The sequence below is a fragment of the Astatotilapia calliptera genome, chromosome 12 (assembly GCF_964374335.1).
Source record: "Astatotilapia calliptera chromosome 12, fAstCal68.1, whole genome shotgun sequence".
In the NCBI taxonomy this organism is placed as follows: domain Eukaryota; kingdom Metazoa; phylum Chordata; class Actinopteri; order Cichliformes; family Cichlidae; genus Astatotilapia; species Astatotilapia calliptera.
The window spans coordinates 1,900,918-1,928,621 of NC_137433.1; the positions used below are offsets into that span (position 1 = coordinate 1,900,918).

A 27,704-nucleotide genomic window follows, 5' to 3' on the forward strand; every position below is an offset into this window, starting at 1 on the left:
ATTATCAGAAGTGTGAGATGCTGGAGAATCTACTCCGGTGTCCTGTTATATTTTAGATAGCAAGGAGTTTATTAAACTTCACCGAAACAATCTGCAAATTTCATTAAAATTTAATAAACTATCATCTTGTCTTTATTTTTAGTTAGCACAAACACTTAAAGCTGTAAGCTAATGATAGTTATATAAGAGCAGATGCTGCTGGTGCAATAAGCTGTACGCTGTACGTCCAATGGATGATGATCTGATTAGTCGACTAATCGCAAAAATAATCGGTGACTAGTCGACTATCAAAATAATCGTTTGTGGCAGCCCTACTGTTGAGTGGGTAACCATCCACAGAGGATGAAACAGACGTTATGGTCTGTCTGTGGGCTCCATTGTTCTTGGGGCGATAACTAAGCTGCTTCAGTTCTTCCAAAGGTTAAACTGATTGCTGTTGGAAGAAAGACGTGTGTTACATGTTAAAGCAGCGTTTTCTATATGCTCTGGTGCCTCCAGGGTCCCGACAAGTCTCGCACTCAGCTGCTCATTCTGGACCGAGGCTTTGACCCCGTGTCACCTCTCCTGCATGAGCTCACACTGCAAGCCATGGCCTACGACTTACTGGGAGTCGAGGATGATGTTTACAGGTAGAGATGCTACTAAAGGAGGTCTGACACCTGCCACATGCATTTTTTAATGTTATGACTGAAGGTTTGGGTCACACAAATAGAAATAATAGCGACAATGTGAAAATCAAGCAGTCTGTTAACACGTGTCTGTTAACACGTGTCTGTGAGGTTTGAGACCAGCGGGATGGGAGAAACCAGGATGAAGGAGGTAGTGCTGGACGAGGATGACGATCTGTGGCTGAGTCTGAGACATAAGCACATCGCTGAGGTGTCGACGTAAGTGGCTTTCACCTCCTGCTCACAAATGCAGTCAAACAAAGGACCGGTCCCTGCTGTCACTAACGTGGTTGCTCAGGATACTGAGAACTTTTTCTTTTACGTGTCCTCTTTGTGTCTCACTATGCACAGAGCTGTGACTCGCTCACTAAAGGAATTCTCCGCCAGCAAAAAGATGAACACTGGAGAAAAGGTAAAGGCCACGGCGTGTCTCTGTGTTCGGCTTTCTGGATCCTCTGTTCGTCCTTCACATAGTTACAGTGAAAACAACATGACCATACATTTGTTCACTCATCTCAGTCACTTCCTACCACCAATCACTAAATTCTCAAAGATTCTCAGACAGTTCATATAATAATAATAATAATGGATTTATATAGCGCTTTTCAAGGCACCCAAAGCGCTTTACAATGCCACTATTCATTCACTCTCACATTCACACACTGGTGGAGGCAGCTACGGTTGTAGCCACAGCTGCCCTGGGGCAGACTGACAGAAGCGAGGCTGCCATATCGCGCCATCGGCCCCTCTGGCCGACACCAGTAGGCAAGTAGGGTAAAGTGTCTTGCCCAACGACACAACGACCAGGACAGAGAGCCCAGGGATCGAACCGGCGACCTTCCGGTTACAGATACGCTTCCCAACCCCCTGAGCCACGGTCGCCCCGTATGTCGAGTTATCGAGCAAGTCATCAAAAGTCAGCATTATTAATGACTAATAACCTTTCATTCACACTAGTGAGTCTGTTGTCTTTGTAGATGAAAGGTATTTGTTCTGTGTGTCTCTGTAAGAAGCACAGCACACTAAGAAGCCTCTGTTAATGTGCACAAAATCTTCATTTTTTATCCATAATTGGAAACTTTTGTTCTTTGAAATCAGCATTAAAGCCACTTTTGGTTTATTCTGCCTCCTCTCAGTCCTGCAGCTAATGCCTGCCGCTTCAAATAGGATTTTCAGTTACTGGAAAAATATTCACAAACATATATCGATGTGTACGCAATAAACTGAGCTGTAAACTTGTACTTTACTCGCAACTATTTGTAACGCTAAGTTATTTAAGGACTAGTTTATGGCAATGGATGAATTTACTGACTGACGCGCAGAAGAAATAGTTCTTTATGGAGCCTAGATGGTGTGAATGATGAGACCAAAAACTGCAATGTCTTGTACCAAAAATATATTGAATAAATAGGGGAAAGGGGAACAAAAATAATTAACACAACACACAACGTAAATGTCCACAATTAAATAATAAATCAATGCTGTGATTTTTCTGTGCAAGAGTCCTTTTGCTAAGAGTCCTTTTTTTTTGGTCCTTTTCTTTTTAAAGTTCACTTTTAAGGTATTCCTCCTTAGGGTCCAGCTTCATACAATGGGGAAATATGTCCGTAATCCAAAGACGGCTAAGTGGGGGAAAAGAGGGGAAAACAAAGGATGGTCCTACCGGCTCGCCACTTCAATATGAAGAAGATCAATTCAAAGGGGGGGAAAAAAACCTGGCCTGTAGGTCAGAAAAATGTCCATTAGCACATCAAGTTCAATTCAGTTTACCGGTAAACAAATATATTCTTCTGCAAGTCTAGGTAACAATGCAAATCATAAATCATCATCAATCAATGTACAACAGTTAAATCATTAATCATCTTGGCTACGTAGCTTAATCTATACAGTCCAGTAGCGTTCGCTACAAACAATACAAAAACAACAATAAAGGAAAACAACTGTCTAACAGACAGCATAGCCGAATTCAAGGCAACACATAACAATAATCATTCAATCGCACTTTGTTTCAAAGTAAGCCCATAAAAATGCTTAAGTAAACAAAAGTGTTCAAAAACAGCAGTTTATGAACCGGAGTTCTGCTCGCGGTGGGAACGCTGCCGCACAAAGTCATTTTTTAATGGTGAAAACGATCGGCTGGTTACTGACAACCAAAGGTTGAAAGATATTAAGGACACTTACTGCTGAGTTTAAAGTTTAAAGATGAATTGAGGAGAGAAAACGCTTTGTTTTCCAATACCGCTCTAAATGCCATAAGCTCACAGCCACAGCAGGAGTCGAACCCGGAAGTATCCCTCCACAGCCGGTTTTCAGAGTTGCCGCGACGTGAAAGGAGCCAATCAGAAGAGGGACCTCAAATCAGCTGACGTGGGTCATGTGACAGGCAGTAGTTGATATGGGTTACAGGTTCCCCCCTCGATCTCATGTACGTCCCTGTACATGGTGGTTGGGTCCGGATGACAGGTTGTTCAGTGGCAGTAAGCAGATGGTCCTCTTCATCCTCCAGTGCATGAGTAAAGGCAGTGGTTAAGCCATGGACGAGTGCCTGAATACTCTTCAAGATGAGCTGACCAAGCGTAGAGTATTGTAACCGGTCCGGAGGTTTCCTGGTCCGAGTTGATGTTCTCAGAGGTTCTAGTTCAGAGCTGGAGGTGTCAGAGTTAGATGGTAGATCAGCAGCAGAGGACATACTGGACTCAGTCGGCAATTCAACATTGGTAGGTTCAGCAGAGGACAGACTGTCCTCTGATTCCACAGTATCAGGAGCTTCCTCCTTGACAGGGGTTTCCGAGTCAGGGGTTTCGCTCTCTGCTGGCTCAAGAGGAGGCAAAGGGAGCGTAGCAGGTTCACAGACTGGTGTATCAGATGGTAAAGGTTCAGTGGCTGGAACGGCGGATGACGGTTCTGGCAGATTATGGACAGTGGTGAATTGCAGAGGCTCTGAGACAGGATCATACCATTGATGCGGTATCATTTCATCCTCATCGTCTGACTGAGGTTGTGCACAGTCCTCATCAGAAAGGTTGAATGACTGCTTCCTGGTTGGTTTTACAGTTGTTCGGTTGGTTCTAGTGGAATGCGGCAAAAATCCACATGGTAATAGGAGATCTCTGTGTAGAGTACGAATCGGTTTGGATTTGTTCTCTGGTCGGACAGTGTCCACTGGAAGATTTTTTGCTCTTTTTACCACCACATAGATGTCTGGTTCCCATTTGTCTGCGATTTTGTGTTTGCCTCGGAGTTTCACATTACGTACCAGCACCCTGTCACCAACGTCCAGTTCAGAGGGGGTGATATGTTGGTTGAAACGGCTCTTGTTTCTTTCCATGAGCTTCTCCGCATTGCCAATGGCAATTTTGTAGCTCTTTTCTAGATTTGACTTCAGGTTCTGGACATATTGCGAATGAGTGGGTTGATTGCCGTCCACAGGAAGTCCAAAGACCAGGTCAATCGGGAGGCGAGGTTGTCGACCAAACATGAGCTCATAGGGTGAGTAGCCAGTAACATCACTCCGGGTGCAGTTGTATGCGTGGACCAAGGGCTTAACAAAATCTTTCCAGTGAGTTTTCTCTTCTGTGGTGAGTGTTCCGAGCATATTCAGGAGTGTTCTGTTAAAGCGCTCGACTGGATTTCCTCGTGGATGGTATGGTGTAGTTCTTATTTTGTGAATTCCAGCCATTTTGCAGAGTTCTTTTATTGTGCGTGACTCAAAGTCTGGTCCTTGATCACTATGGAGCTTTTCTGGGATACCATAATGAACCAGAAAATTGTCCCAGAGACATTTGGCGACAGTCTTTGCTTTTTGGTTTGGAGTGGGGACAGCGACAGCGTACTTGGTAAAGTGATCTGTTATTACCAGGATGTCTTTGGTTCTGCTCCTGTCAGGTTCCAGTGATAAAAAGTCCATGCAAACCAGTTCCAGAGGTCGATAACTTTGAATGTTCACCAGGGGTGCCGCTCTTTCAGGTAAGGCTTTCCGTTTGGTGCATCTCTCACATGTCTTCACTTTATTCCACACATCATTGGCCATTTTCGGCCAGTAGAATCTTCGACGTACGAGGTCAAGAGTACGTTCGATGCCCAAATGACCCATCTTGTCATGCAGTTCTGACAGTACTTTAGCCCGAAATTTCTGAGGTAACACTAACTGGTGATAGAGCTGGTCCCCAACTTGCCTCCTCCTCACGAGAATGGCGTTTTGGAGCTCCAGGCGATGTTGGTCTCGGAGTAGAAGGGGCAGTTCTGGGAGTTCATCCCGCAAGACGGGAGGTGGGCTTTCCCCAGTCTCTAGCAGCAATATGACATGCCTCAGGGTCTGGTCTTCCCTCTGTCTCTCAGCGATTTCAGCATTCGTCAGCTGAGGAACAACAGGAGGTGCAAACTGAGTGTCGTTGACGAAGCTGTCAGGCAAACTGTCGGCATGGGCAGTTAGTGACTGGATGAGCGCGGTGGTGGACATCTTTTCAGCCATACTATAAACGAGCTGCCGGTCACAAAGGGCCTTGACTGTGTGTTGATCGATGGAAATTGAGGAAGAATGACCCAGATGATGTTGGGCAAATCGGAGAATTCTCTCCCTCTCCTTGTGGGACATCTGGTCATTGGAGAGTTCTCCATGTGGCCTGCGAGAGAGAGCATCAGCATCTGGATTTTGCCTACCAGATCTATACATGATTTTGAATGAAAATGTGGAAAGAGCAGAGAGCCAACGGTAACTGGTGGCATCTAATTTAGCAGAGGTAAGTAGATAGGTGAGTGGGTTGCTGTCAGTAATGACAGTGAAGTTGGTGCCGTAGAGATAGTCATGAAACTTCTCCGTAACAGCCCACTTGAGAGCCAGAAATTCCAGTTTGTGAGCTGGATATTTTGACTCACTCCTCGACAGACCACGACTTGCATAGGCAATCACCCGGTTTTGTCCTTGTTGCTCCTGGTACAGAATAGCTCCTAGCCCGGTAGAACTAGCATCTGTATGGAGAAGGTAAGGCTTCTGGGGATCGGTGAAAGCAAGTACTGGTGCTGTCGTGAGTTTTTTGATAATGGTGTCAAAGGCTTGTTGACATGCAGGAGTCCAGCGACTGGCAAGTGGTTCCTTAGGATCCAAATATTGCTCTCGCTTGAAGGTGGCTCTGAGTTTCTGCTGTGATGGAGGATATCCAGCAGTAAGGTCATGCAAAGGTTTAACGATGTTGGAGTAGCCTTGGATGAACCTACGGTAATATCCTGCGAAACCCAGGAAAGAGCGAAGTTCTTTAAGATTCTTTGGAACCGGCCAGGACTTAAGTGTCTCGATTTTATCTGGATCTGTCTGTACACCATCCTTTGACACAACATGCCCCAAGTATTTAACGGATTTCTGGAAAAACATGCACTTTTCAACAGAGCTTGAGTCCAAATTCCTTCAAACGGTGAAGGACTTTCAGTAGTCTCCTCTCATGCTCTTCAAGTGTTGGTGCAAAAATAATCAAGTCGTCAATGAAGACCAAGACTTCTTTCAAGTTCATTTCTCCCATGCACTTTTCCATTAGTCGCTGGAAGGTACTGGGTGCGTTCGTGACTCCCTGGGGCATTCTGTTGAACTCATAGAATCCAAGTGGACATACAAATGCTGTTTTGCTCTTGTCTTCCTCCTCCATTTCAATCTGATAATAACCAGATTTAAGGTCAAGGACTGAAAACCATTCTGATCCAGAGAGAGCTGTAAAAGTATCCTCCAACTTTGGCAATGCATATGCATCTTTGATGGTCTGCAGATTTAGTTTCCGGTAATCAATGCAGAGCCGCACACTCCCATTCTTCTTTCGCACCACGACAATGGGTGATGCAAAAGGTGACTCTGACTCTCTGATGACCCCAGAGTCAACCAGCTCCTTCAGGTGTTGGCGCACAGCATCCAAATCTTGAGGATGGATTGGTCTTGGGCGCTGTTTGAAGGGAGTAGGGTCAGAGAGCTTGATCTGATGTTTCACTTTGTCGGTTTTCCCGAGGTCAAGGTCGTGTTTTGCAAAGACATCATGGAGGGCGTTTAACTTCTCAGTAATACGACTCTTCCATTCCGGTGTTAAGGGGGAGTTACCAAAGTTGAAGTTGAACCCAGAAGTCACAGGGTTGGGAGGCATACTGTCATGACTCCTTTCCTGACACTGAATAGACTGAATGGCACTGATCTCCGCAATGATGGCTTTGGCTGGGAGGGTTACGTCATGATCAGACTGGTTGCAGATTACCACAGGTAAGTGGTATGGCTGGTGAGAAGGGAAATCCATGACACAAGACGGGACCATTAAGCCACCTGGCAGAGGCGACGAAGTTGGATGTTCCACCAACACAGCCTTCTCGGCCTGGAGGCAGCGTCCGCAAATTAAGCCCTCCAAGGCAACAGTTTTTCCAGCTGGGATGGTCTGTGGTCCGTCAGTGTGCAGCTTGATGATTCCATGATGGTTACTGTTGGCCAGTCTGTATCGTTGCTCAAGGATTTTCAGCACCGTTCTGTATCCATGTGGGGCTGGAATGGAGGGTTGTTGGTCTGAGAATGCTCTCTCATATGCCAAGTCCAGAGTGTTTGTACCAATCAGTATTGACGGCTGTTGAGCTGATTGGACATCAGGAACTACCAGGGCAAGTGTGTCAACAGCTGTGGTGGAACCCAAGAAGTCGGGAGGGAAAGTGACGTTCAGCTCCACATAACCAAGGTATGGAACAGCTTGGCCATTTGCTCCTATCTCCAGTAGATTTTTCAGAGGTTGTATCTCATGGTCAGAAAGATAATCATGGTGGAAGGAGTGAGAGATGGTGGTTACCTGAGACCCAGTGTCTAACAGGCAGTTGAATACAGTTCCTCCAATCGTGACCTGTGCTGTGCTTCTGGTTCCAATGAGTCCTTTAGGCAATGTGATGGAACGTCCATCCTGCTTGTAACTGGGACATGGGTCGATTGCAGCCTCCGTCTGTCCCTCCACAGAGACTGCCTCTAGTTTGACGATTTGTTATTGCTGTCCCAAACCTGCTGTCTTTTTTCAAGTTGTTTCTTCTTTTTCAGAACCAGTGTCGGGTTTGGAGGGTTGGCGCATCCTGCTGACATGTGCTCATCCTCTCCACATTTAAAGCAGTAGCCTGCTCTAGGCCGGGAACTGGTTGCACTGCTGCTGGGTCTTGGTTGTGCTGATCTGAGTTGAGGTGGTGCTGGCTTGGAGAATTGAGATTTCTGTGAGAGAAGAGCAGCCATTTGACTCTGCAGTTTCAGCATCTGTTGCTTCAGCTCATTAATAGCCTTGGTGTCTGAATGGCTACAAGCACATGTGCTCTGGGAATGAACAGCGGCACGAGGCTTGGATGCAGTTAGGTGCTTCTTCATGGGATTCTCCTTGGCCAGCTGTCTACCCTCCTCAGTTCGAAGCAGTAGGAGGAGCTCTGCAAAATATGGGGGATCGCTCCTCAAGTTCTCCAACTGTAGTTTGTTTAGGATATCGCTATCCCAGCATCCTCGACAAAACTGCTTGAGTAAATGTTTGTTGAAGTCTGAAGACAAGATACCACCTCTTTTCATCACAGTGTTTAATGTGAGTTGTAAACGTTGCAAAAAAGCAGAGGGTTTCTCACCCGGATCCTGTAACGTATTCAGGAATTGAGCAAACAACTCTTCACCATCTTGTACCAAAGCAAAAGCAGAATCCAACACTTTTAAATAGATTGATGGAATTGTGTTTGAGCCCAGCCCTTTCACAACATCTGCTGCCGGAGGTAGCAAACTTTCAAGGATGCGACGAGTGATCTGTAGAGGTGCCAAATTTGGATCTGCTAACAGCAGTTCAATGTGAGATCTCCAGGTCTCATAATCTGTTTCGTTAGCTGGTTTGGGGATCTTCCCAGAGAAAGGACAAAGTCTGAATGCAGATACGGTGTCTGTTTTTACAACATGCTCCACCACTAACTTTTGTATTTCCGGGGGGTTCATTTCAGTCTGTGACAGTGAAAATCTTTGTGGATGTGGCAGTGACCCCTGTTGGTCAGGTGAGGGATTGCTGGTAGCTGTCTCAGAGATTGCGGAGTGTCCAGACAACGACCCCTGCTGGCCAGGCAGAGATGATGCAGGCTCCACAATTTGGACTGAGGCTCCCTCTAAGTCACTGTCTTGTTCGATTCCTTCCAGATGCTCACTGATTTGTCCCATCATTTCCCGCAGAATATCTGGAAAATCCCTGCCGCTGCGGCGTGCAAGTTGCTTGAGCTCGCCGAGGTAATCTGCAGGGGTCCTGACTCCTCCTGTGGCTGTGCATTCTGCGGCAAGCGATCTTACACAAAAAGTCAAAGCCGAGTGATTCTTTGACTGATGAGTATATGGGAAAAACGTATTAAGAGCAGTTATCGCAGAACTATCACAATATTCAACGATCAGGTTTTTGTAAAAAACACTATTTGCGTCATCCACGAATATAACAGTTTTTATACGACTGTACTGTTTCAAATAATCAAGAATTTCCTCATCTTTCTCAGTGTTTGCGGCACCAGAAACAATGACAGAATGTGCAACATTGACCCCACTTTCCTGAATAAACTTCATTTTTTCTTGTCGCGGACCTTATCAAAACCACAGAAATTACCGAATATCAAATTACATCAAATAACACAAAAAAAAAAACCCTCATTCACCCATCAGGCTCCTGGCTGGCTCGCCACATGTAACGCTAAGTTATTTAAGGACTAGTTTATGGCAATGGATGAATTTACTGACTGACGCGCAGAAGAAATAGTTCTTTATGGAGCCTAGATGGTGTGAATGATGAGACCAAAAACTGCAATGTCTTGTACCAAAAATATATTGAATAAATAGGGGAAAGGGGAACAAAAATAATTAACACAACACACAACGTAAATGTCCACAATTAAATAATAAATCAATGCTGTGATTTTTCTGTGCAAGAGTCCTTTTGCTAAGAGTCCTTTTTTTTTTGGTCCTTTTCTTTTTAAAGTTCACTTTTAAGGTATTCCTCCTTAGGGTCCAGCTTCATACAATGGGGAAATATGTCCGTAATCCAAAGACGGCTAAGTGGGGGAAAAGAGGGGAAAACAAAGGATGGTCCTACCGGCTCGCCACTTCAATATGAAGAAGATCAATTCAAAGGGGGGGAAAAAAACCTGGCCTGTAGGTCAGAAAAATGTCCATTAGCACATCAAGTTCAATTCAGTTTACCGGTAAACAAATATATTCTTCTGCAAGTCTAGGTAACAATGCAAATCATAAATCATCATCAATCAATGTACAACAGTTAAATCATTAATCATCTTGGCTACGTAGCTTAATCTATACAGTCCAGTAGCGTTCGCTACAAACAATACAAAAACAACAATAAAGGAAAACAACTGTCTAACAGACAGCATAGCCGAATTCAAGGCAACACATAACAATAATCATTCAATCGCACTTTGTTTCAAAGTAAGCCCATAAAAATGCTTAAGTAAACAAAAGTGTTCAAAAACAGCAGTTTATGAACCGGAGTTCTGCTCGCGGTGGGAACGCTGCCGCACAAAGTCATTTTTTAATGGTGAAAACGATCGGCTGGTTACTGACAACCAAAGGTTGAAAGATATTAAGGACACTTACTGCTGAGTTTAAAGTTTAAAGATGAATTGAGGAGAGAAAACGCTTTGTTTTCCAATACCGCTCTAAATGCCATAAGCTCACAGCCACAGCAGGAGTCGAACCCGGAAGTATCCCTCCACAGCCGGTTTTCAGAGTTGCCGCGACGTGAAAGGAGCCAATCAGAAGAGGGACCTCAAATCAGCTGACGTGGGTCATGTGACAGGCAGTAGTTGATATGGGTTACATATTACTCTACTAAGGAGTATTAGACACATTCAGAAAAAAAAGTTATGGTTTATTTTGCAAATAAACTCCAAATTTTGTAGATCAAACTTGAAATAATATTTATATTAAGTCAATGTGGAGATAAAAGGAGTTGTTATTGCAATTCAGCTCCAATGGCTGCCTTGTGTAAGTTAGTTGGTGAAATTGTGCTTCTACTACTACTAAACACGAGTGTGGTGTAAAGTAGGGTTGTGTGGTATAAGGATGTTGCAGAAACATGCATTCAATCAGAAGGCAGTGGGTGTAGTCATGGCGATGGCTAAGATGCATGTTACATCAAAAGACACAATGAGACAGGTGATCGAGCTGTCTCACTGACCCAACAACACGAGGCATGTGCAGAGTGTGTAGCTGCACTGGGAGTTGACTTAAAATGACAAGTTCAACTTTATCCTCAAACTGTTTCAACATTACTGTCAAAATGAACAATGTTTCCTGATCCATTGTGGATTTACACCTGCTTGATTGCAACCTCTCTACTGACAAATTCATGAATTTGCGTGCTTTGGCTTTTGCAACACTTCTTGCGCAGATACCTGAAACCCGTCATTCCTCATTAGGTCCAGCAGCAAAAATGAGGGTGAACAAGCATTTTGGCTGTCAGTAATAATGTTAGCTAACTAGCTCTCGAGCATAAATAACACTGATCAGTATGGTGCTGTGACATTAGTGTCACATCAGTGTGTTCTCGTGCAGTTTGGCTCGTTGTTAGCAGCAAAAGAGGACAGTCAGCTGAGCCCTCGCTCTCAACCACAGGACTCAGGGGCATCAGGACATTCCACTTTAAATGACGCAAAACTAGTCTTCCTCAGTACGTTCTTGCTTCATGCACCCATGGTGCCAGTGCGCTCTTCCAGCCGGCATGTAGGCTTTATCAAAAAAGAAAACAAAAATGATATTGACCCACAAGCTCCAGATTACCAGTCCAGCCCTGTTGTTACCAACAGCCAAGATGATCGTTCACTCTCAGTTGTGCTTATGTAGCAAGGACTGAGGGATTTCCAGTGTCTGCATTGATTCCAGTAAGAATAATGGCAGGGACTAGAAAGAGACTGTATGTTTCTCCCATATTAGCTCCTCTTCATCGGCTCCCTGTCAAATCCAGAATCAAACTTCAGATCCTTCTCATCACATGAAAGCTACCACGCCCCACCTTATCTTGGTGACCTTATAGCACTGCGTCACCTTCACGTGATGCACTGGTGGCCTCCCCTCCCGTGGCCTGGTTCTGGTGGAGGTTTTTCCTCACTGTTGCCCAAATGCTTGCTCAGAGGGGGTCATGTGATTGTTGCGGTTTTCTCTGTTTGCTTTGCATTGTTGTGGGCTCTTTATCTTACAGTATAAATCACCTTGAGGTGCTTGATTTGGTCCTATAAAAATACAATTGAATAGCCTGTCTTGCCTGTAGTGGGATATTGCCTGTTTTGGCTGATACTACTGTACAAATCTTTGGTGTTTCAATCACTGGCTGCCTTAAAAAAATGTTTTTTCTCTTTTTAAATATACAGAATTCTACCGACGACTCCTTTAAACATCTGCTCAGCCTACAGGACAAACAAAACCTCAAAAACTCATCAAACTGAAGTTCTTCAAAATTATTCTATTAATATAACATTACAGTAAATATGATAAAATTATATATTAATATTACAATCAATTAAATATTGATATTTGGGATATGAAAGGCTTTGTACTCCTTTATGGAAGACATTTAAATGAAGGTGCAGATAATAAGTCATATAAGTGAATAAAAACATGATCCTGGTCCTTATGAGGGTAAAAAGCAGATAAATGTATTCAAAACATTGTTCAGTCAGTGGAGAATAAAACAGTAAAAGCATTTGGTTTATTGTTTTAGTTGTGTAGCATCATTTGTAGCTGATGTTGTTGTTGAAAGAATCTTTCATACCCAGTGAGCCAATGAATGAAGACATTTTATTCACTGCAGGTGTCTCATTGTCTTTCAGACCACCATGAAGGAACTCTCGCAGATGCTGAAGAAGATGCCTCAGTATCAGAAAGAGCTCAGCAAGGTAGGAGCTAAAGTCACAACAGACAACAGCGTTCATGGAATACTGAATCTGCGTATATGTTTACCTCATTATTCAAAATTGTGGTCACATTTAATCATGATGTTGTAGAATTATACTGCAGACATGACAGAAACCAAAAGAAAACATTAGCAGCAGCTTCTTCTGCTATGAAGTACATACATACATACAACGTGCTGCTTTCCCCTCAGCATAAGCATAAATTATTATAAAGTTTTTGTCTTTTTATTCTCAGTCCATATGAGAATATTTTGTTTAATGTGTTGAATTTGTTTATAGCTGTGAACTATATTGATGTAGAGATGTGTGGATAATCCACAACACATTTGGTTCTGACACTTCATGACAAACAGCACGAGGAAACAAGCTCATTTAGAAGCGTTATGTAGAAAATATTAAGATTATTATTAAAATTTAATAAAGTTTAGATCTGATGGTGGTCACTTTGTCAGCCTGACTGGCAGCGTCTCTCTCTCTCTCTCTCCTGCTCAGTATTCAACCCACCTCCACCTGGCTGAGGACTGTATGAACCGCTACCAGGGCACCGTGGACAAACTTTGCCGTGTGGAACAGGTAAATCATCAAAACTCTGTTGGATCTGTCAACACTGAGGGAACAGGCCTCAGGGTCTTGTTTCAGTGTGACCGCTGGGAGCATTTAGAGTGCCGTGACAAAATATTTGTCCCCTTCCTCATTTCTTTGCATATTTCTCACACTTAAATGTATGACATCATCAAACAAATTCTAATGTTAGCCAAAATGTTAGCTAAAAAGAAAGTGTGGTTTGTCGCTATTATTGGACATGAGGGTTGAAAAAAAGGGTTTTCAGCTTTAACAGCTCTGTGACACTCGAGTATTCTTTCTTCTGAAACTTTGAGGCGATCTTTCGCCCATCGTCTCTCTGGGCATTGCCAAGTAAGCCAGGAGTTTAAACCAGATATTCTCCACTTAACCATCCAAGGTGGCAGGGGAACAACATGAGAACAGAACAGCAAGGCTGGAGTAATATGGGAGAAGTATGCAACGCATCTTCATTAATCCTGGGAAATCAGTATCAGTTGAATGATTGAGGTAAAAACATTATGACAAGATCAGAACTAATAAATAGGCTGATATTTAACACAAATGACTCTCGTTCATTTATTCTCCACGAATTGAAATCCACTTCTTTTTACACAAAATCACAATCACTTAGTTTAAAAGAGGAAAAGAGAAAAACAAATGAAATGGAACAAATTAAAAAAGAGGATTTCTGCATTTCCTAAAGCTGCACAATGTTAAGCAGAATTAATGTTCAGTGTGAAGGTCATCACTGTCACTCTCCAACATTTGCATGCTGTTCAATGCAAATACAACAAAACAGCACAAACATGTTCTCTGAAGGTTGTTCCAGCTGCCATGTTGTACGTTGTCCCATCCAGCACTGGGTAGTGATGTGCGAATCATGAACGAATCGTTCAATGCTCGAGAATCACTTTACTGACTCGTGAATCACGATTCACAAACCCAACTGACTCACTGACTCATCCCTGTGGCTGTTAGCAAACTAATTCCATTAGTACAAATATATCTAGCTTATAATTAAAATTGTGGGGGGGAAAAAACAGCCAGTTTCTTAACAGAAACATTTCTGCTCTGAACTGGAAGAAAAAACCCTGAGCAGAAGCTCACATCAAGACAATTGCTCCTCAGTTCACAGTAGCATCGCTCTGCTAACATGCTAGCAGCACATTTGAGCTACTCACCCCCTCCCTCCTGGCTCACAGCTTCTTCTTCTTCTTGGTTGGCAACCAATGTTAAGGAGCATTACCGCCCCCTGGCACACAGCTCAGTGGACATTTAGATGAGAAAAAAGGAAAATACTTAAATAATAAAATAAAATAAATGTTCTCTTTAGAAATCTTAATTTTATTTGCTCTTTTTTGCTCTATAAAAATAGTTGTTTTTCTTCTTCAATCACTCATCTTAGCTGTAGGATTTACATGAAAAGAGAAACAAATTAAGTTTGAGTGAAAATGTACATTTGTTGCACTCTCTGGTCAACTGACTCAGTGACTCAAAAAACCCGATTCACTTTGGTGAGTGACTCATTCAAACTCGATTCAGTAAAAAGAATCGAATTTACCATCACTAGTACTGGGCACCTCGTCATGTTGTTGGACACTCTCTCTGCTAATGTCCTCTTTCTCCGCATGTATTACTGTTCGTATACATGCTCTGTAGAACAGGTGTGCCCCTTGATCTCTTTTGGGTCCGTATATAACAAATAACAAACCGTGGGTAACACAGGAAGTCAAAGCTGTCCTCAACATGAAGAAGAAGGCTTTCAGGAGCAAAGTGAAGGAGGAGATGAAGGCAGCACAGCGGGAGGTGAAACGCTGCCTGAGGGAAGCAAAGGACACCTACAGGAGGAAGGTGGAGCAGAAGTTGGAGAGGAACAATATGAGGGAGGTCTGGAATGGTGTGAAAACCATCACAGGCCACAACACCAAGAAAAGCACAGTGGGGGGGACTGTGGAGAAGACAAACGAACTCAACAACTTCTTCAACAGGTTTGACCAGCCCACAACCCCCCCACCCTCACCCTCACTACAGAGTCCAATCCCCACTCTCCTACCTCCCTCGCTTCCCCCCCTTCCTGACACCATGACACCCCCCTCCTCCAATCCCTCTCTCAGCAGCAAGACATCTCCCCCCCTCCCCTCCTCCCAAACATCTCCCAGTGTCACAGTGGATCAGGTCAGGAGGCAACTGAGGAAGCTTCGCCCCAGAAAGGCAGCAGGCCCAGACAAGGTGTGTCCTAGGATGCTAAAGGCGTGTGCTGCTGAACTTGGGGAGCCGCTACAACGAGTCTTCAACCTCAGTCTGCGACTGGGGAGAGTGCCCGCCCTATGGAAGACATCCTGCATCGTCCCGGTCCCCAAAAAGAACCGGCCCAATGAGCTGAATGACTTCCGACCGGTGGCACTGACGTCACATCTTATGAAGACTCTAGAGCGGCTCTTCCTCAACCTCCTCCGACCACAGGTACAACATGCCCAGGACCCACTACAGTTTGCCTACAAGGCGGGTGTCGGAGTGGAGGATGCCATCCTGTACCTCCTACACAGAGCCCACTCACACCTGGATGGGGGAAAAGGCACGGTCAGGATACTGTTTCTGGACTTTTCCAGTGCCTTTAATACCATCCGGCCCTGTATGCTTCAGGAAAAACTGAACAGGATGGAGGTGGACCCCTGCCTGGTGGCCTGGATCTCCGACTACCTCACCGACAGGCCACAGTACGTCAGGCTGAAGGACATCACGTCTGACACTGTGGTCAGCAGCACAGGAGCACCACAGGGAACTGTGCTGTCCCCTCTTCTCTTCACCCTGTACACCTCTGACTTCTGCTACAACTCTGAATTATGCCATATTCAGAAGTTTGCAGACGACACGGCCATCATGGGGTGTATCTGGGATGATCAGGAAGAGGAGTACAGAAGTCTGGTGAGGAACTTTGTCGCATGGAGTCACACAAACCACCTGCAACTCAACACCTCAAAGACTAAGGAACTGGTTGTGGACTTCGGGAGGTCTAGAGCAGGTCCACTGCCGGTTCAGATAGAGGGGGAGGAGGTGGAGGTGGTCAACAAGTACAAGTACCTCGGGCTGTGGGTGGACAATAAACTGGACTGGTCATGCAACACAGAGCACCTGTATAAAAAAGCCCAAAGCCGACTGTACTTCCTCAGGAGGCTGAGGTCTTTTAACATCTGCAGGAAGCTCCTGAGGATGTTTTACCAGTCGGTGGTTGCTGGAGTACTTTTCTATGCTGTGGTGTGCTGGGGGAGCAGCACAGCAAAGAAGGACTCATGCAGGCTGGAGAAACTGATCAGGAGGGCTAGCTCTGTGGTCGGCATGAAGCTGGACACTCTGGTGACAGTGGCAGAGAAAAGGACACTAAAGAAACTGATGGACATTATGAACAATGCCAGGCATCCTCTGCACACGGCCATAAACAATCAGAAGAGTCTGTTCAGTGACAGGTTGCTTCTCCCCAAGACAAGAACTAACAGACTTAAAAACTCCTTTGTCCCACACGCCATCAGACTGTTTAACTCCTCTCTGGAGGGGAGAGGGAGGGGAGACAGGAGGACAAAGGAGGGGGGAACAACTAAGCTGTAGTGCCTCTTCACCTCACTGTGCAATACCTTGTGCAATACTTTTGTAAATAGTCAACGGTGCAATAGACTCAATACTTGAAATGTGCAATTCACTTGTATTTTTATTTTTATTCCTATTTATTCTATTTATCCCCTTCGTATATTTTATTTATATTGTCTCTGTATTTATATATATGTGTGTGTGTGTGTGTGTGTGTGTGTGTATATATATATATATATATATATATATATATATATATATAATATTCTGTAACTCTGTAACTTCTGTCGTTGCTGTGCTTTTTTGGAAATCGAATTTCCCAGAGGAACCCACCCGAGGGATTAATAAAGTTCTATCTAATCTAATCTAATCTAATCTATATCTCGCCATGATATTTGGCGTCGATGCACATTGCGCTGGTTTGGAGGCGTTCCCCCACGTTGCTGGAGCAGGTGGGTTTGGCTGCTGTTGCTTCTGCTACTGATTGCTGTATCTCAGCCTCCAGATCCATAGATCTTACCAATATTTGTCCAGACCTCACCTTGGTCTTGGTGGTTTCTCTGTTCTTCTCTGCTATCTGATGTTCCAGCATTTCTTATGTCAATTATTCCTTTTCTTGCAATACTGATCCAGTCTTTGACACATTTTCACTCTTTGGATCGCCTCGTCTTCCAACTGTTGTTCCAGTTGGTCAGTTTCTCTCTGTTTAACTGCTAAATGCTCCTGGACTTGCTTCAGTGTAGTTTCTTTCTGTCTTGTCTCTTTGATGAGGTGAGTTCATTAATCAGGGATGCAGAAGCAGAACCATAGGTGTGGCCTCTGCAGCAGCTGGTCCAGTTTCATTAACACTCTGGCTTTGTGTTGTGTTTTCTGATCCATCAACACATTTTTTTAGGTATTTACAAATTACTAACTATGTTGTCAGAGTATAAAAGACTTATATGTTTTCCAGAAGACACCGGATGTTACACACTTCTGTTGGGCCGCCAGACTAAAAAAACCTGGTTGCTATTTTGTTATTCTCTGAGACTAACTCTGATAAATAATCTATTAAGATATCCTGGTCGGGGTCTGGGCTGTTGGGCTTCCCTGCTGCTGCAGTACCGGGGGCGGTCTGCTCATCTCCACCCCAGAGGACAGGGAAGCATCTCCTGGGTCTGGCACAGATCGCCCCTCTGGGGGAGATGGTGCCTGGATCTGGGAGTACAGAGTATGTTTGGAGGAGTGTGAGTGTGTGTACAGTGTTCATGTCTGTGTCTCCATGTTGGCTGAGTGCTGAGTATTCCTATATGTGTGCATGTTTGTGTCTGTGTGTGTCTGTTTGTCTAAGTTTATGTGTCAGGTCAAGGGTTAGACTCCACCTCTGAGAACATCTCAGGCCCCGACAGGTGGGGGGCCTATTTTCCCCCACCACACTCCCTGCCAGTGTCTGATGCCCCCACCCACTGGTGCGTTGGTGGTTCTTGGTGTCCGAGGCTGGGTGCTCGGGTGTGTACTGGTTCACTCTTGGCGGCTGCTTGGCGGGACCTTGGCTCAGTCAGACCCCTTCCAGGGTGTGGAGGCCCCTTGGATCTCGGGTCTCTGGGCCCGGGGCTCAGTCTGCTCTGGCGCAGCCAGCTGCCAGTACAGTCTGCTGCCTTGTTACCGAGGATCCCTGTGGCTTCTGCACTGTAGCTCCTTGGTAAGCCAGATGTGCTACCAGATGCTTATGCAGTGCAGTTAGCTTCTTTAGCCAGACATGAATCATGTCAGGGCCCGGTGGTGTTCGACTCTTTATGCTTGAGATTCTTTTTTGGATGTCTGCACTGGATGGCTACTAGATGCTGGGTCTATCTGTCTCTTCTACCCTGTATAGTGACATTTTTTTTCCCATAGTATTATTGTTCTTAGTTTATGCTGCATCCATTTATTCATTCATTTCTGCCCTGTCCACTCAGTGTAACTTTTTTAACACTGTATTTTCAGGTATGTTAGCGTAATTAAAGATAAGGCCCGTTTAAACTCATTAGACTCCTCTCCTGTTTATCATTGAATCACTTTTAAAAATTTTAATTCTCTAACATTTCCTGTGACATCACTTTTAGTAGACTACAAATGAAATACAGCTTAGAATTGTGACCTTAGTCTCCTGTTACTGTGTTAACCAGTGACTGGCATTAATTGCAGCAAGAAACCACTCTAATAATGTTCTCCATTATTTTGAAGGATCTCGCGATGGGAACAGATGCAGAAGGTGAGAAGATCAAGGATCCCATGAGGCTCATTGTCCCCATTCTGCTGGATGCCAATGTCAATGTGTCCGACAAGATCCGCATCATCCTGCTCTACATCTTCCTTAAGAATGGTCAGATATCCACCGTCATCCTGTTTTTAGTTTTTATCTATCGGATCACCTGCAAATGAAAGACGGGCAGCCCACTACCAGTCTTTCAGTTTTATCCTTAGACAGTGTCCTATTGCTACAGTTTAATTTTTCATACGTGTATTCTCAGGTTTTGATTTATTTTCTTTTGTCAATTCATTCTTTTTTTCTAAACATGCATGTTCCCATGCGTGTGAATTGCATGTTTGGACCGGGTATTTGTACTGCATGCATTTGTGTGTCTCACTGTGTGTGTCAGGTGTGACTGAGGAGAACCTGTGTAAGCTCCTGCAGCATGCTAACATCCCACCGGAGGACAGTGACATCATTTCCAACATGGCCCACATGGGTGTTCCCATTATCTCTGAGGTGAGCAAATCTGCCAACAACCTCATCAGCTCATTTAACATGACCCCCCCCCCCCCCCCAAAAAATAAATAACAAACAAATAAAAGATAAAAGCATTTGGAAATGTTACTACTGCAGCTTCCTGCATCAAAATGTCTCAATGCTGCAAAGATAAGACCACTGAATATTAATTTATTTAGTCAAAAGAATCTGAATCTCCAATTCATCCAGCCTATCCAGTGGAACACAGAGATAAGATAAGATAACCTTTATTAGTCCCACACGTGGGAAATTTGTTTTGTCACAGCAGGAAGTGGACAGTGCAAAAGTTATGAGGCAAAAATTAGAATACAATAAGAATAAATACAGTACACAACTGTACAGAATAGAATAAAATAAAATACTATATACAGTAGAATAAAATAAAATAAATATACAATAAGATAAAAATAGAATACAAATACAAATACTATATACAACTGAGTAAAAATACAACGATGACAGAAAGGATTATTGCACTTAGTATTATTGCATATGTATGGATGTGTGTGCTTGATCAGTAAAAGTCTTTATTATGGAGTCTGACAGCAGTGGGGAGGAAAGACCTGCGAAATCTCTCCGTCCCACACCGTGGGTGCCGCAGTCTCCCACTGAAGGAGCTGCTCAGTGCTGTCACAGTCTGCTGCATGGGGTGGGAGATGTTGTCCATCAGGGATGACAGCTTAGCCGCCGTTCTCCTGTCACTCACCACCTCCACTGGGTCCAGAGGGCATCCTAGAACAGAGCTGGCCTGGGTCTGCTCTTTCCCCCTTCTGGTGGGACATACCTAAAACACCTCTCCAAGGAGGCATCCTTGCCAGATCCCTGAACTACTTTGACTGCCAATCTCGGATGGCTGAATTCCTCACCCTATCGCTAACAAAGAGGCCAACAGTTTCTGACATTTGTAACTACAGTCTCATGCTTTTGGTCACTACCCAGAACTCATGATGGTAGGGACGTAACTCGACTGGTAAATCAAGAGCTTTGCTTTTGTGCTCAGCTCTCTCTTTACCACGATGGACCAATGCGGTGCCCAGATCACTGCAGCTGTGTTCCCATTTGGACCCCGACTTGCAAAAGGCACTCCACGTTTTGCAGCTAAGGACCATGGCCTCAGACTTGGAGGTGCTGATTCTCCTTCCCACCACTTCACACTCGACTGCGAACTATCCAGTGAAGTCAACAAAGCCACATCATCTGCAAAAAACAGAGATGAGCTTCTGAGGCCACCAAAGTGCAACCGTCCACCACCTGGCAAAGTAATTCGATCCATAAAAAGTATGAATAAAACTGCTGGCAAAGTCCAACACGCACCAGGAATGAGTCCAACTTACTGCTGGCAATGTGGACCGAGCTCCAGGAATGGTTATGCAGGGACCGAATGGCCCATAGCAATGAGCCAGACACCCTACATTCCCAACCATCCCCCGCAGGATGAACTCTCCGGCACCCTGGCATAGTGTCTGAGTATCGTGATCCTCTGGTAGTTGAAGCTCACCGACTGGTCCCCCCTTGTTAAAAATGAAAACCACCATCTCAGTCTGCCAATCCAGTGGCACTGCTTCAGATCTCCACATGACATGTCAGAGGTGTGGGAGCCAACAATGCCCTACAACATCCAGAGCTTTCTAGGAAACCTCGTCCACCCCTTAGGCCTGGCTACCAAGGAGATGTTTAAAGAGGACATGAAACACATATAAAGGTTTATTTACATCAGAATGATGTCAGTACATAACGTTACGTCACCGGATTGGATTTGCATTAGTTTATGTTGGCTAACTAGTGACAGAACTGATAACTCAGTGGAAATCAAGGGGACTGAAAATCTGTTTAAAAGGATCACTTTTGTGCTGCCCCTGGCTGCAACAATGAGCTTTATGTTAAAACCAAGGATATGCTGTCCACTTTTTTGGCCCTTCATTGTTTGTTCGGCTGCACTCAAATGGGAAAATCCAGCTGTTTGCTCTAATGTTCGGTTTTGTAAAGGACTTTATGAATGAGGACGGTGTGGACGAGAGCCTGTTTGACTCAGTTTACAGGTGATTCACCGCAGCAACAAGCTGGAGTTAGAAACAGATTTTTCCTCATCTGGCCTAGTGCACTGAGCGACGCAATCAGCTTATGATCTTCAGCTTGATGCTTCCTTCACCTCCAGTATCCACCATGTGGTTCGGGGACAAGCATGAAGCTCCTTGCAGCTGCCTTGGCAATGAAGATGGAGAACATGGTTCCCAGCCTCCCTTGGAAAGCTGCCAAAGTTCTGCTGGAGGTGGAAGTTGAAGATCTCTGGAACAGGGTCAGATGTTCCAGAGATCATGTTTGGGTGTGTCGGGTCTGTTCAGCATCCTTCCCCGCCACCAGATTCATCTGGTCAATTGACACCTCAGCTGCTCTCGTTATCTGAGTGTAATCATATCACATCAGGTCTGTGGCCACATTTATTGTACAAAGTCACTCAGGTTCCTTCCCCACCAGAGGCGTGGCGGTCCATGTCCCGATAGCCGACTCAGGTAGCTGAGGTTTGGATCACCGGGGCGCACATTGCACCCGACCCCTATGACACCTCCTGCAGGTGGTGGGCCTACAGGACGGTCTGCAGAATGACTTTTTTTAAATTAAGGAGAAATAGGTCAACTATGATAGCCGTTTATTAAGAGTACCTTAAAAAGTATGAACATTTTAAAGAATAGTAATGTTTTTGGGCTGAACAAAAGTCATTTTTTGGTGCTCATGTGTCAACAGTAAAAACACTTTAGTTGAAAAGAGCATTTGTTCACAGGGCACCACCAAGAAAACCAAGAAGCCTGATCGCAAGGAACGGATCAGTGAGCAAACCTACCAGCTCTCCAGGTGGACCCCTTTTGTCAAGGATCTCATGGAGGTACTTTCCATCTGCTGTTGCTTTGTGTCAGTATTTAGGAAACAAATGTGTTAAACAGTATTTTGGGTTACAATTGGTACAGTTACAAATTGTTGCTACTTGCATGTCTTCCCACAGGATGCAATTGAAGACAAACTTGATCCCAAGCAATACCCGTATATTTCCCAGCGACAAGCATCTGCCAAAGCCAGTGCTCCATCAAGGTGTGTAGCTAAATACACATTTCAGGTGATACAAAATAAGAAGCTGATTGCCACTATCGTTGTTTCAAAGGGTCTACGTATACATGTGTAAAACTCTCAGGACTTTGGCATAAATGTTTGTCTGTTACTCATCATACAGTGCTCGCTATGGTAACTGGCACAAGAACAGGGGCCCCACAGAGGTGAAGACAGGGCCCCGGATAATCGTCTTCATCATTGGAGGCATGACATACAGTGAGATGCGCTGCGTGTATGAGGTCACCCAGGCCAATGGCAAGTGGGAGGCTTTGATTGGTGAGTTGATTTGACTGAGAATACTTATAGGAGAATTGGGTCATCTGTTAAGGGGCAATGCACATGTTTTATACAGGCGAATTGGTTTGCTCAACACAGAGAGTACTACTCATCTTTAGCATCCCTATAACTGAACTTAGAACGAGGTGATTTTGAAATTCATGCCACAGCTGCATCTTCTAGAAATCTTAGATTAGTTTGAATCGCACTAATCTCCACCTCAAGGTCAGAGGTCAAGTTTTCTCAGAATCTTGTGAATGTTAAGAAGTAATTTAGGATTTTGAAATCCGTACCATACTATGAGGCTGACAGCTAGCACTGGACAAAATACACTTTAAAGTATTTTTAAAACTCTTGCGACTCATTTTTATCAAAAGCGCTCTGATCCGATCCAGGCTCTGCTGTGTCCTCTGAATCTGAACATCACCTGGTTGTTTGGTGTAGAAACACTGACCTCTGTGGACACTCGAGCATTTGTGACTTTTCAGTAAAACCTTTGCAGAGTATTTGTTTGTGTCTCACGTTATTAACAAGCTTTCATCCAGCACTTGCTGAGCTTTGAGAATTTTGTTTCCTGTAGGCGCCACCCACATCCTCACCCCGCCAAAATATTTAAAGGAACTACAGCACCCAGACTTCTTGGACCCCAATGCCTCACCAGAGGGCGCCGAGGAGCCTCCTGTACAATAAAAGAACATCTGGAAGTAAATACTGAATGTCATTTTGTTCTTTGTGTACCTCTGTGTTTGCTGCTGTAGCCCTGTCCCCCACATCATTTGATGCCCGTGGTTTTCACAAACAGTCAGAATCTGTGTTTGTCAGTGTTTTAATAAATCGTCCTGCAGGTGAACTCGACTGTCACAGAGATCCTCCCTGTTCCTGCTGGATTTCTACCATCCCTTGTGTTTGACAGCTGTCTGAGGCAGGACTGTGTTCTGGTTGTAAAATGGCACGGGTTACCTGCAACATACCATGTAATCTTTGAAACCTGCATTTTGTTCTAGCGATAACGTAACATTGTTGAAAAACATTTTAAATTCATAGCACCTGTCAGTTACAACAAAGTGATCTTCTAGATAACACATACAAGGACCCAACACCTCCAGTAACACTGTGAGGAATCCTGTAGTGTGCATATTAGACAAATATGTAGGGCTGCTCTCTTCATTTGACTTCTTTTTATTTTATTCTGATCATTTTGCATCCTCACCTCTATAAAAACCATAGATTACAGTATTACATGATGCTGAATTATCCTTTCGTTCTTGATCGAGTAATGAAAACTTTACGGTGCATCCAGAAACTATTCAGAGTCCTTCACTTGTTCCACATTTCGTAATGTTATGACCTTATTCTAAAATGGATTCAATTCATTTTCACCTCAAAATTTTACACACAATCCTATAACGACGAAGGACAGTGGTTTGCTTGAAATGTTTGCAAATGTATTAAAAAATAAACAAAAATATAACATCTAATTAAGTATTTACAGCCTTTATCATGACACACAGAACTGGGCTCAGGTGCATCTGGTTTCCTCCAGACTCCTGTCAGATGTTTCTACAGCTTGTTTGGAGTCTACCTGTGGTAAACTCAGTTGACTGGACACCACCAACACTGGTCTGTATAAGATCCCACAGTTGAGAGTGCAGAGCACAAACCACACCATGAAGTTCAAGGAGTTCATGTAGACCTCCAAGACTGGATTGTATCGAGGCGCAGATCTGGGGAAGCGTACGGAAACGTTTCTGCAGCTTTGGAGATCCCAGTGAGCACAGCAGCCTCAATAATCCATAAATAGAAGAAGTTTGAAACACCTGGACTCTTCGTAGAGCTGGACACCCAGCCAGTCGGTGTAGAAGGGCCTTTGTCAGAGTGATCATCAGTTCTCAGTCACCTCCCAGCCTGAGCTCCAGCATTGCCCTGTGGAGAGAGGAGAACCTTTTAGAAGGACAACCATTTCTGCAGCACTCCATTAATCAGGCTTTTATGATAGTGTCCAGTTGGAAGCCACTCTTCAGGAAAATGGCCCGACAGCGCTCCTAGAGCTCGCAAAAAGGCAACCAAAGACTAAGACCACAGGAAACAAAATTATCTGATCTGATGAAACAAAGATTGAACTCTCTGGCCTGAATGCTAATACCATTACTATAGTGCAGCATGGTGGGGCCCACATTATGCTGTGGAGATCTTTTTGCCAGCAGGAACTGGGAGACTGGTCGTGGTCAAGGGAGAGATGAATGCAGGAATGTACAGAGACATTCTGATGGTAGCCTTCTGCAGAGATTGGGGTGAAGTGACAAATAACATTTGTGTTTGAATGGTCTTCAGTGTCCCAGAGCACAAACTTGAATCTGACGATCCTCCTCCAATCCGATGAAAGTGAAAAGGTTCTGCAAAAAAGTTTGTAGCATCAAGCTCATAGACTTTAGGTTGTAATTGTTTCAAGCAAACCTCTTTTACTTTGTTAATATGGGGTGAGGCATTATTTTAAGGTGAGAAATGAAGTTAATACATTTACATTTCCCCCATGAGTACTTTTATCACTACACATTTTACACTTTTAAATTTATATAAATACACACTGCATATCCTTCCAAGGCAGGTGATTATACTGTGTATCACGTGTTCTCTGAATCCACCATTATACAGGATTATATCAGCTCGGTAGTCCTATGAAAGCTACAGCAGCCACATAACAAAGTCTAAAAGTACAAAAAGTACCTCAATCATAGCAGGCTGTGTAAGTAGTTACACTCACTGGACATGTTATTAGGTGCACCTTGTCAGTTAGATGCTTTGTTAGATAAAAAACCTTTAATGTTAGACTCTTGTAAATATGAAAATAAAAAGCCATCACGTAGAATTGTCTGCACACTGCACCACCTATACAAAACAAAACAGGAAGTTAACGTCCTCTGAGGAAGTAATTACATAGACAACAACTCTAATGAGAAGATGATGACGTGAGGTGGTGGGAGATGACGTCTGGTGGTTAACAGAACAAATGCAATCAGTGCAATCAGTGTTTAAATATTTAATCAGCTTGGTGTCACCATTTATCCTGCAACATGTAATAACCTGAAACAAAAAAGCAGCTGAAGCAAAAACTGACAAAGTAATTCACACACTTGTTGCCATGGTGAAGTGCAGCAGGTTTACAAGAACACTTTACAAACTGCAGAATTTCAAAAATAACTTTTATTTTATGTGCTCTGTAACATATTTATATTCACAGCTATTACTTTTGAACAGGCGGATATGCTAAATCAATATTTCCAATTCATCATATTTTAGCCTTGGCCTACCCAGAAGACATCCTTTAACCATTAAAAGCAGAGAGGATGTCTCTGCTTTAGAGGTTGATAGATCAATCAGAGTTTTGTTTGATAAGATAAGATACCTTTATTAGTCCCACGAGTGGGAAATTTCATGTTTGTGAGGAGATTTTAGATGAAATTCTGAATTTAACAATGAGCCACTGAAGAAAAAGAAAAAGTTCTTTCTTTTCATTGAAGACTTGAGCAAACAGACTGGTCATACAGCATCTTGTGTCTTTCAGGGTCAACTGAAACCTTTACCCCTTCTCACCTTGTAAAAACCCTCAAAGACTTGGAGAAAGAAGAACAGAGCACTGCCTGTAGTACTCCATAAACTCTTACTCTAGATTCCCCACCCACTCACATGTCAGAGCCAAACTTTGTGTTGTGTACAAATCAGTTGTTAAAACTCCAAACATGGAAACTGCTAATCACGCTGGAGTCTTTGTTGTTGTTAACTCTGTATTGTGGGATTATATTTATTCATCTAAACAATAACAGCTCTATGAGATTCGGCATTATTGGAGCAAAATCTGGCACTTCTCATCTAAAGTAGTGCTTTTCATGTAGTGGTTGCCATGGCATACTGTAAAAATCATTAGCTTTATAATAACGTCTGACCTGGAAGCCGCCAACATAAATGTAGCTGTAGCTCCATCATTTACTAGATAAGTAGATGTGATAGTGATTGTTTGTTGTACACTGAGTATCATTTTTCCTTTTATTTGACCATAATGCTTGGTTTTTATTTTATAGTGGTTCTGTATGACTAGTTATCAGCTGTTGTTTGAAAAGAGATCGCAGTGTTATCACACATTTGTACTTTTTTGTCCTCATCAATAAACAGTACTTGCTACAGGTGGTGTGTTCAACTAATAAAGCGACTTCCATTAATCTCTCCTCTCTCTGTGAGTTTCAGAGGTTAAAAGACAGAACATGAACAGTATATGTTCATATATGTATATGTATATGTACATATATGAACATATACTGTTCATATATGTACATATACAGTACTGTGCAAACGTTTTAGGCAGTTGTGAAACATCCTGTAAACAAAGAACGCTTTCAGAAATATAAATGATTGTTTATTGGTCCTAAATGTATTGTGCAGCAGGACAACGACCCCAAACACACAGCAAAAATCATTAAGAACTCTCTTCAGTGAAAATAAGAATAAGAAGTACTGGAAGTGATGGTCCGGCCCCCACAGAGCCCTGATCTCAACATCATGGAGTGTGTCTGGGATTACATGAAGACCCAGAAGGATGTGAGGAAGATCTGTGCTTAGTTCTCCGAGATGTTTGGAACAACCAGCCGAGCTCCTTCAAAAACTGTGCACGTGCACCTAGAAGAAGACAAAGGGTGGTCACACCACATGTTGATATGATTTAGATTTCTGTTTGTTCATTTTGTTGATGGATGAAAATAAATGATCAACAATTTTATTTTGAAAGCATTCTCTGTTCACAGTAATTTTTCACACATGCATAAAAGTTTTGCACAGTAGTGTAAATACACAGT

At 43.6% G+C, this 27,704-nt stretch overlaps 1 protein-coding gene and 1 long non-coding RNA gene across 4 annotated transcripts in view; one reads left to right on the plus strand and one right to left on the minus strand.

Moving 5' to 3' along the window:
- Window positions 1–27,074, plus strand: part of stxbp1b (syntaxin binding protein 1b) — a 47,678-nt gene extending 20,604 nt beyond the window's left edge. For 2 of the 3 annotated variants that reach the window (XM_026187412.2, XM_080309096.1), the window contains exons 9-20: window positions 499–629; window positions 780–887; window positions 1,020–1,080; window positions 12,501–12,566; window positions 13,077–13,157; window positions 18,936–19,074; window positions 19,352–19,461; window positions 22,262–22,363; window positions 22,481–22,566; window positions 22,706–22,860; window positions 23,441–23,564; window positions 26,423–27,074. In XM_026187412.2, coding sequence (XP_026043197.1) covers window positions 499–629; window positions 780–887; window positions 1,020–1,080; window positions 12,501–12,566; window positions 13,077–13,157; window positions 18,936–19,074; window positions 19,352–19,461; window positions 22,262–22,363; window positions 22,481–22,566; window positions 22,706–22,860; window positions 23,441–23,550 — 1,149 coding nt within the window. In that variant the 3' untranslated portion in view covers window positions 23,551–23,564; window positions 26,423–27,074. Of the gene's footprint in view, window positions 1–498; window positions 630–779; window positions 888–1,019; window positions 1,081–12,500; window positions 12,567–13,076; window positions 13,158–18,935; window positions 19,075–19,351; window positions 19,462–22,261; window positions 22,364–22,480; window positions 22,567–22,705; window positions 22,861–23,440; window positions 23,565–23,705; window positions 23,835–26,422 lie in introns of all 3 variants that reach the window. The other variant, XR_013912624.1, reaches the window with a different exon arrangement.
- On the minus strand, window positions 9,469–10,686 carry LOC113033524 (uncharacterized). The gene is made up of 2 exons (XR_003274039.2): window positions 10,270–10,686; window positions 9,469–9,808 (listed from the first exon to the last, which is right to left on the minus strand). It is a non-coding gene; the product is annotated as an uncharacterized LOC113033524 (long non-coding RNA).
- Window positions 27,075–27,704: the final 630 nt, after the last annotated feature.